Source organism: Ochotona curzoniae, unplaced genomic scaffold, assembly GCF_017591425.1.
Source record: "Ochotona curzoniae isolate NIBS_2020 unplaced genomic scaffold, NIBS_Ocur_1.0 contig_4064, whole genome shotgun sequence".
In the NCBI taxonomy this organism is placed as follows: domain Eukaryota; kingdom Metazoa; phylum Chordata; class Mammalia; order Lagomorpha; family Ochotonidae; genus Ochotona; species Ochotona curzoniae.
This window is the reverse complement of record NW_024466107.1, coordinates 3,578,984-3,588,894: the sequence shown is the minus strand read 5'-3', so window position 1 is coordinate 3,588,894 and position 9,911 is coordinate 3,578,984. Positions and strand designations below refer to the sequence as shown.

Below are 9,911 nucleotides of genomic sequence, written 5' to 3'. Positions count from 1 at the left end.
TTGCATTTGTACAAGGTAGAGAAATAAAAGAATGGCTTCCTCGGGGCTAGATTTTACAGCCGCACGTGAGTGTGAGGGATGGCAGCAGGTAAGGGAAGGTTGGCTTCCTCAAGCATCCTTCCCCTCCTGGCTCACCTCTGAGATTTAAAACATTCCGATGCTGAAAATGAAGACATCTCACTTTTCATTGGTCGCTACTGAAGGCGAGGAAGGTACTAACTGAACTTGCTACCCACAAGTGTGCATGGCTGCGCTGATGCGGCCGAGAAGCCAGAGGCCTTCAGCTGGGAGAGCACGCACAGGTTAACACACATGCTTTATTAGTGTAGAGATCTCGGGAGACAATAATTAACTTGGAAAGGAACTGCACATTACATCAACAGTGTGAATTTGTGACAGAGGCAAAACTGAGCACCATTTTATACAAAGACCATGCGTGAGGACAAGAAACGCTCACTGACGGGCATGAGAGCTGCGAGGAGTCCTAGGCCTCGTCCTCACCCTCCTCCTCCTCGAACTCGCCCTGCTCGTCCGCCGTGGCGTCCTGGTACTGCTGGTACTCGGACACCAGGTCGTTCATGTTGCTCTCGGCCTCGGTGAACTCCATCTCGTCCATGCCCTCGCCCGTGTACCAGTGCAGGAAGGCCTTGCGCCGGAACATGGCCGTGAACTGCTCCGAGATGCGCTTGAACAGCTCCTGGATGGCCGTGCTGTTGCCGATGAAGGTGGCCGACATCTTGAGCCCCCGCGGCGGGATGTCGCACACGGCCGTCTTGACGTTGTTGGGGATCCACTCCACGAAGTAGCTGCTGTTCTTGTTCTGCACGTTCAGCATCTGCTCGTCCACCTCCTTCATGGACATGCGGCCGCGGAAGATGGCGGCCACGGTCAGGTAGCGGCCGTGGCGCGGGTCGCAGGCGGCCATCATGTTCTTGGAGTCGAACATCTGCTGGGTGAGCTCGGGCACGGTCAGCGCGCGGTACTGCTGGCTGCCCCGGCTGGTGAGGGGCGCGAAGCCCGGCATGAAGAAGTGCAGGCGCGGGAAGGGCACCATGTTCACGGCCAGTTTGCGCAGGTCAGCATTGAGCTGGCCGGGGAAGCGCAGGCAGGTGGTGACCCCGCTCATGGTGGCAGACACCAGGTGGTTGAGGTCCCCGTAGGTGGGTGTGGTCAGCTTGAGCGTGCGGAAGCAGATGTCATACAGGGCCTCATTGTCAATGGAGTAGGTCTCATCCGTGTTCTCCACCAGCTGGTGCACGGACAGCGTGGCGTTGTAGGGCTCCACCACGGTGTCGGACACCTTGGGCGAGGGCATGACGCTGAAGGTGTTCATGATGCGGTCGGGGTACTCTTCGCGGATCTTGCTGATGAGCAGGGTGCCCATGCCCGAGCCGGTGCCGCCTCCCAGCGAGTGGGTCAGCTGGAAGCCCTGGAGACAGTCACAGCTCTCCGACTCCTTCCGCACCACGTCCAGCACCGAGTCCACCAGCTCGGCCCCCTCTGTGTAGTGGCCTTTGGCCCAGTTGTTCCCGGCACCACTCTGGCCTGGGGAGGAAAAGGACAGTTCAGACACGGAAGGCTCACTCAGTTATGCCATGCTCATGAGGAGGAGGGCTAACCTAGAACATTCTTTGCATAGCCCACTAAACACCTAAACAAAAATATGCTAGTAATTATCAAAAACGTCAGAATAACATAAAATCTATATTTATATCCCAGTGACGCTATGAATTGGAAAAGACAGGACTAACAACTGATCCGTTCATTTTACACATTCCTATAACTGCCCAAACGAAGGCGCACCGCGAGCCGGGAGGGCAGGCACAGCATGATGACAGAGCAGGGCTAGGCAGTTCTAAAGCCATGTCCTAGCCTTCCGGCCCTGCCCCTTGGCAATGACCTGCAGCCCATTAAGCCCATCTCAAGTGCTGTCTGCCCTTTAGCCTTGCTTCAGAGGCTGCTGTGTCAGGGAGGCCCACCCAGCCCCCTGCAGGCTGGAGAGTGCCAGGCACAGGAGACCAGGCTGTCCACGGCCCAGCACTGAGCCCAGGAGTGGGTATGGTGGCTGGGAGCGGGCAAACCCTGCACCAGCACCCCTGCCCTGACCACTCACCAAACACGAAGTTGTCGGGCCTGAAGATCTGGCCGAAGGGTCCCGACCTCACCGAGTCCATGGTGCCAGGCTCCAGGTCCACCAGGATGGCCCGAGGTACGTATTTGTTGCCTGTGGGGGGAACGGGAGCTGACTTAGGCCTGTGCTGAACAAAGCAATCTTGAACTAGAGGCTTGTTCACCTGGCTTTCCCAGCAGAACTCAGATAACTGGCATTTGAGACAAAAGGGGAGATTTTCGGCTCCTAAGAAGCAGGAGACACTGATCATGCTCAGACTGGGCAAGGTGCCAGAGTCGTCAGGAGCTGGAAGACGCGTTGGTTATGGTGGGCATTGAAATGAAAATGCAAGAGGCACCCGCTGGCCACTTGCATGTTGCTGGCACAGTTCATGGCTTCTGCCTGCAGAGCAAGGTGGCTTTGGTGAGACCAGCCAGCACTCACCAGCAGCCTCATTGTAGTACACGTTGATGCGCTCCAGCTGCAAGTCACTGTCTCCATGGTAACTGCCAGTGGGGTCGATCCCGTGCTCATCGCTGATCACCTCCCAGAACTGCAATGACAGAGAATCGCGGCTTGGCACGGCCTCCTGGTGGTCTCCAAGGACGCTGGCCTTTCCTGCCTCCCGTGTCCTTGGAGCAGCAGCCATGGCCTGCAGCCTGCCTGCAGTCCCCACCTGCCTGCTGCAGAGGCGCTGGGAAATGCGCAGAGCATCACCTGTGCTACGTGACAGCTTGCAGGGCTGGGGGTGGGGCTGCTGGAGCATGGGGGGCTGCCGGCAGCTCTCCTGCTGGGGGAAGCTGTGCAGCTGAGGGCTCTGTACCCCAGGCAGGGTGGCTGAATGACACCCAGGCTGTGTCCTGGCAGCATCCTGCATCAGGCACCTGCCATCTCATGGCTCCCTGCAGAGATGGATGGCTCCTGGCACAGACCCCAAGCAGCTGTCCAGCAGTGCAGCTTTATGCCCCTGACCTACATCCTGGCCCCCAGGTATACTGACCAGGGCTGGGAGAGGGAGGGTGCCTGGCTGTGGGGGAAGGAGCTGGCCCTTGGGAAAGCGCAGTCTCCATTGTCAATCTGCAGCAGGAGAGGGGCGGGGAGGCTGGGGTGGGAAAGATGGCGGTTGTGAAAGAGCCCACGTCCTTGTGCAGGCTGCAGCCCACACCCATGCAGTGTGCCCACTGCTGCCTCCGTGCTGCGGTCAGGCACTACAACCTCCACTATGTGCATCACCTGACGCTCCCAGACGGACACAAGACTGCCACTTTACATGTCACCACGTCTATTAGGAGGGTTTTCCTAAAAACTCAGGTGGTCGTCACAAAGATGGCCCCGGGACGCCTCTGGTGCATATGTCAGCTCCCATGACACTGCAGTTTTTCACTAAAGGACAGACAGAAATGCACCATTTCTGCATTTCACAGCAGGCTCCCGGATCCAACCCAAGGGAACCGCCACCCCGCGGGGCTGTGCCCGGGGCTTCGGCAGGCCTCATTAAAGGCACACGCAATTGCAGCCGGACAGGTTACGCGGCTTTCCGGGTCACCTGGCTGCCGGACGCGCCCCTATAGGGCCCGGGGCCACCCAGCCTTCTTCCCCTCGTCGCCGACCCAGCCGGCAGGCACCCGCCCGCCCGTCCGCGCCGTCCGTCCCCCGACCTTGGCGCCGATCTGGTTGCCGCACTGGCCCGCCTGGATGTGCACGATCTCACGCATGGTGCCGGCTGCGGGAGCGGAGGAGCTTCTGGCCCTTGCAGTTGTATGCACGATTCGTAGACTGGCGAGCTGGTGGGCAGCGCGGAAAGCGGGCGCCTCCCCGCCCGCTCCGACTTTTATCCTTGGGCACCGCCCGGCCTCGGTGGCGTCATGTGGGGCGGTGCGCGCCGGCGCACCCGGGACTGCGGCACCGCGAGGGGGAGCCGGGGCGCGGTGCGAGGTGCAGGGGCGTCCCAGGCCTCGGCTCTAGAAATGTGGGTGCTCTGAGCCCAGATGTGTTCGTAGCTGCGAAATACACCCGAGATTCCATCAACTTACTCAAGATAAAAAATACATAACGTGAAGTGGGCCCTTAACTAATTCTCGATGTTGACTAGGTATCCAAATGATAAGGTTTGGGCTTATACACCATTAATCAAATATTTTTTTAAAAGATTTATTTATTTTTATTGGAAAGTCATAGATACAGAGAGGAGGAGAGATCTTCCATCCACTGTTTCAAAGGCTGCCACAGCTCCAGCAGGGTGTCCTAAGCCAGGAGCCAGGAGGAGTTTCCTCCAGGTCTCCCACGTGAGTGCAGGGTCCCAAGGCTTTGGGCTGTCCTCGACTGCTTTCCCAGGCCACAAGCAGGGAGCTGGATGGGAAGTGGAGCAGCTGGAACTGGAACCAGCGTCCAAACGAGATGTCGGCAACGCAGGTTGAGGCTTAATCTACTGATCTCACATCTTTTAACTTTTCAGAACTAGGAGACTACTAGTACAATCTGAGATGATCCCTGTGGCCTGCATCCCCCCACGAGCCTGCTGTGTTGTACAATGGGCAGTATTTTCCACCCCCATCTCACAAACCAAAGGATGCGGCTAGCCACAGAGCTGGAAAGCCAAGGAGTCTAGATCTTCACACAAGCGGGAGGCCCAGGTGAGTGGCAAGGCTTGGGCAAAACCATCCCTAATTACTATCAAAGCTGATCCCGACCAGGGCCTGGGAGAACAGGGGCCGCCACCCTTTCCTTGCTGGGCCAGCTTCTCTATGTCTAAAACGATGCTAATTACAGGTGCACTGCAGCCAGCTTTGTGAATAGAAAAATGACCAGCTGCAGATGAAAGGCAGTGGAGCAGATGGAGAAAAACAGTCCTCTATAAAAGCCGGGTGATGCTGTTATTACAAGCGTGAGTGCATCTGCCATGATGCTGGTCGCTGCTCTGAATCAGAGGGGAACAAAAAAGGTCAGTTCTCGGGCTCCCCGGGCATCTTCATCACCCCAGCTTTGCAGGCTGGCCCTTGGGGGGTGCTGCTCCCGTCATGCAGCGAGATGGGTGCCTGGTGGCTCCCCTGTGGCTGGAGATGAGCTTCCCACTTTGTCCAATCCCTAGCCTATCCCACTGATGCTGGTCCCTGGAGGGCTTGGCCTTCACTTCCTCCCCCACTTTAGCTTCAACCCCTATAAGCTGGCTCTTCACACCCAGCCAGAACCTTCCAGGACCTTCCAGAGATGGGGAACAGAGCGACAGAGGAAGCGTGCTGGAAGGGGCCAGCACTGGGGACCCCTGTCCACACCTCTGTGACATCCCAGCTCCGTGCTTCAGCACATCCTCTCGGCTGTCTGAGTCTGGTAGCACATCTGAAGAATGGAAATCTGGGTTGCGGTGTGTTGGCAATGAGAGGCCCTTGTTGTGAACAGGGAGGATGCACAGCAAATGAAGGCATGCCAGCATCTCTCCGGGCAGGCCCTCCCTCCTCGGTCCATCAGCCTGCTCTTGGTGGCTCTGCCTGTCCCCTGCCCAGCACCTGCCCCAAGATCAGCCATTGTATAACCTGAGAATGACTCAGGCAGGCTGCCCTGCCCTAGCTGACTCCCCCAAGGGCTGCAAGTGCCTGCACCCCTCGCTCACCGAGTGCCCTGAGCCCCACCACGCAGTCACAAATAGCCATGTGTTCTGTGTTGCACCAAGGCAGAGCACAGCAAGAGTTACAGCCACACACCTGCCTGGCCTGGCCTAGGCTCTTTAAGAGCATTGGAGGAAAGCTGTTCTCCTACTCTCTCCTTCTTCTTCTTCTTCTTCTTCTTCTTTATTTATTTTTATTGGAAAAGCGGATTTACAGAGAAAAGGAAAAACAGAAACATCTTCCATCTGCTGGTTCATTCCCCAAATGGCTGCAATAGCCAGAGCTGAGCCAGGAACCTCTTCCATGTCTTCCATATGGCTCCCAAAGCTTTTGGGTCATTCTCTAGTGCTTTCCCAGGCCACAAGCAGGAAGCTGGATGGGAAGTGGAGCAGCTGGGACACAAACATGCCCATATGGGATCTGGCGTTTGTAGGTAGAGAATTAGCCAATTGAGCCATCACATTGGTCCCCATCTGTTTGTCATCCTTCATTAAAAAAAAAAAAAAGAAAGAAAAGGAGCAGATGCTGTGTCTGCCTGGCAGGAGATGGGACACAGGTATGGCCAGAGAGAGAACTCCTAGCCACTGGTTCACTCCTCAAGTGGCTTCCCCAACCTGGGCTGGAGCAAGCCAAAGCCAGGAACTCCATGTGGGTCTCTTACATGGGTAACAGGGACCCAAGTACTAGGGTCTGCTTTCTCTAGCAGGGAGATTGACCAGAAGTAGAGCCACTGGGGCTCGAATCAGTGCCCACACAGGATGCTGACAACGCAAACGGTGACTTAATACAGTAAACCACAACATCAGTTCCCCAACCTCTCTGGGCTCCCATTGCCTCATCCATGAAGTAGAAATACTGATGGGTTTGTGGTGGCGCTGCAGCCCCTGCCTTGTGGTGAGCATGGTGACTGGCAGCCTTGCAGCTGGCATTGCCATTTCCTTCCTTTCTTTGGGAAAGTTGTCTCCGTAAGCCAAAACACAGCTGCTCCCTGCTTGGCACCCCCATGCCGCTGTGCACACACACCTCTCTTTCTCAGTCTTCTCCCTGCCCATGAGGGGGGCAGGGAAGGGGGCACCACAGCAGACAGCAAGCAGACCCCTAAGTGGGGCTCTGAGATTCAACTTCAGCAACCTTCCATTCCCAAATCCAAGCGCCTACAGTCCCCCTCCTGTGCACTGCAGGGCCAGTGTGGGCCCAAGCACCTGCAGGGCGGCGCAGGAGCCTGGCCAGTCCCGTCACTTCCTGCATCCCTGATTGCCTGTTTTCTGAACAACAGGCTCCCCTGCTGCCCCCCACCCCGCCCACCTAAGGCCTAGATTGATAAGGAACTTGGGGGGTAGGGGACTGTCTGACCCTGTCCCTTGATGCCAGAGAAGTAAGAGGAGACAAGGGCAGCGGTCATTTATTGCTCCCAGATGTTCCCAGAGCACACACTCTGCTCTGTTTCAGGCTCAAGGCAAATAGCAATTACAGAGACAGTGACGTCAGCATTCCTCCCGTGGGGAGGAAGCAGGATGGGCTGTGTGCCATCTTCACAATTCTGCCTCTGCTCACCGAGGCTTGTGGGTGGAGGTGTGGAGGGAGCGGGGGGTACACCTGGCACAGCGGCCGCTGCCCTGTCTGCTTCGGGGTTCTGTCACCACCCACCCCAGCGAGCCCAGGCCTAATCGGCAACCCACCCACACTGCCTGTATTTCAGCGTCCAATTAGGAAGCTGCCCCACCTGCCCATTGCCAACCCGGTCTGAATCTTTCCTCAATACCGGTCATTGCAGGGGGTATACCAGTAAGGACCGTGGAACACATGAATATGGAGGAGGAAACACCTTCAAAAGATGAAGGCCCCTCTCGTTTGTGGCTGAAATGGACAGTCAGTGTTCTAAAGTTAAAAGTACTCGATGGAGCCCAGAGCATTCAGGCTCCCTACATTGCGCGGCCCGGGTGAGCCAGTCCTGGTTGCACTGGCATGTTGTCACTATCACAAGACACCCGAGACGAAAGCTACTCATGAAGCAAAGAAGTTTACGCTGGCTCACAGTACAAGATGAGGCAGGGTCCACTGTGAGGCCTAGGTGGAGGGTGGCAATGCTGGGTGCTTACGTGGAGGAATGAGGCCTTGGCAGGCCAGAGAGGTGAGAGGCAGCGTCCAGCTCCAGTGTTTGTATCCGACCCTTGCCTGGGGGAGCACAACTTCAATCGCCTAAGGACCTCTCACCAGATACCCTATTGTCTTAGAGTTCTCCCCCTCTTAGTGCCATCAGCAGGAGACTTCGGGGAGGCATCCAAGCTAATATCCAAGTCGTAGCTCTGCTTCTTACACACTCCTCCTGCTTCCCAGCCAGGTCCTGAGAAATGCTGCATTCGACTGTGTGGAAATGTCCTTGTTGATGGAGGTTGTCTGTGCCTCATTGTCATGTAGTATCCAGTGTACCCACAGAGTGCCAAGCATCACTTGCATATGTGGGAGTCCTGTTGGGACGGCTGCCCCAGCCATCCTTCTTGCACCTGCGGGTCCCACAGCCAGGGACTCAGCAGACGTTGAAGCTGTTCTAAAGCACAGGTGTACGGTGCTTCCCAGACAGCTTTGCTTCTCCCTTGTCATCCTTTAAACAGTTCTGTGTAATACCTGCTCACGTGTCATGTACCTTGCATTAGGTGGAGATGACTGAAGATGCACAGCATCAGGTGGATTCTGTGTCAACGTGTTGACTCTCAGAGCTTGGTGTCCGTAGTGACCCCAGAACCACGCCCCCGAGCGTGCCAAAAAATGGGGGCGATCTGATGTCCCCAGCCTGCTGCAGCTGATGTGCACACTGCCAGGAGTTTTTCTGAGAATGTAACGAGATGATAATATGTATCATGGTGTTTCCTTAATGAATTCTTACTTCTTCAAAGTGTCTCAGCAGGGGCCACTGTTGGCGCTACAGGTTAAGCTGTGGCCTGTGACACAGATGTGCCAGTGCCGCTCCGCTTCTGCCCCGGCTGCCTGCTGATGCACCTGGGAAAGCTGCCGCAGGTGAGCCGAGTGCTTGAGGTCTTGCCGGCCACATAGGAGACCACATGGAGTTTCTGGCTCCAGCCTGGCGCGTCCTGGCTATTGCAACTGCTTGGAGAGTGAACTGACAGAGGAAAGGTTCATTCTTTCTCTCGCTTTCGATGATGCTGAGCCAATCCAGCGTCTTCTAGGTCTCCTGCACAGGTGCAGGGTCCCAAGGCTTTGGGCAGTCCTCGGCTGCCTTCCCAGGCCACAAGCAGGGAGCTAGGTGGGAAGTGGAGATGCTGGGATTAGAACCAACACCCATATGGGATCACGGTGTGCTCAAGGTGAGGACTTTAGCCACTAGGCTACAGCTCCAGGCCCTAAACTCCACTTATATCACAGCATATCCATGACAGTTCTTGAGAGGAGTTTACCAAATGGAAACTTGAACATCCTCGGTCTGATGCGGGGCTGTTCCTCCAGCAGCCGGAGCACTTGGGACCCCCAAAACTCTTGCACAGGATCCAGTTCAAGCTTCACTGCCTTGTAGTTTCAGAAGGACAAGCAGTTTCTTCTAATAACTGGGAGAAAGAAAGCAGTTAATTTGGATGGCGACAGACAGCACCTGGGAGTGAGTTCACGGTGCGCGATGGTGACAGACATCATCCAAGAGTGATTTCAGGGAGCAGTGAGTTGTTGTGTGTGTGTTTTTAACTCAGAGTTTCAGAGACAGAGATTGCCTAGTTACTGGTTCGCTTCCCAGATAGGCACAATGGCCGAGGGTGAGCCAGGCTAAAGCCCAAGGCCAGGGGTTTCATCCAGGCCTCCCACATGGGTTCAGGGGCCCAAGCACTTCTGTTGCTCTTCCCAGACCCTCAGCAGGAAGCTGGATCGGAAATGGAGCAGCGGCCGGGTCTTGAACCGATGGCCCTGGAGGCTGACGGCTTTACAATGCTGGCCCCAGAGCTTGGAGTGTTGAAGCACTGAGTGTGTGCCCAGCTACTGAGGTCTCGTTCGGTCATGCCCCATGTGACCCTGGCTGAGAACAGCTTGGTGCTCTGTGAGCTGGGGGAAGAGAAGGGACAGGCTCAGTGGCGAATGACGCAGAAGGCCCTTGCAGCTCGGCGTTTGTGAGTCCTGGATGTTTCACGGCTTTGAAGTTTGATTGTTAATTCCCAAATGCTTGTATGTTGACCTGCTGGAGCAGATGCACAGATGTC

At 56.2% G+C, this 9,911-nt stretch overlaps 1 protein-coding gene across 18 annotated transcripts; it reads right to left on the bottom strand.

Moving 5' to 3' along the window:
- Window positions 1-298: 298 nt before the first annotated feature.
- On the bottom strand, window positions 299-3,917 carry LOC121159049 (tubulin beta-2A chain). Of its 18 annotated transcripts, none has more exons than XM_040984056.1 (6): window positions 3,769-3,902; window positions 2,555-2,663; window positions 2,114-2,224; window positions 1,319-1,545; window positions 848-1,174; window positions 299-772 (listed from the first exon to the last, which is right to left on the bottom strand). In XM_040984056.1, the coding sequence occupies exons 1-6, from the start codon at window positions 3,823-3,825 to the stop codon at window positions 485-487; spliced, it is 1,119 nt and encodes a 372-aa protein (XP_040839990.1). In that variant the 5' UTR covers window positions 3,826-3,902; the 3' UTR covers window positions 299-484. The 18 variants fall into 18 exon arrangements, with proteins under 18 accessions (XP_040839990.1, XP_040839995.1, XP_040839997.1 ...); XM_040984061.1 differs by lacking the exon at window positions 848-1,174 and having other exon boundaries at window positions 299-847; window position 1,350; window positions 1,455-1,545; window positions 3,769-3,890; XM_040984063.1 differs by lacking the exon at window positions 848-1,174 and having other exon boundaries at window positions 299-607; window positions 1,466-1,545; window positions 3,769-3,917.
- Window positions 3,918-9,911: the final 5,994 nt, after the last annotated feature.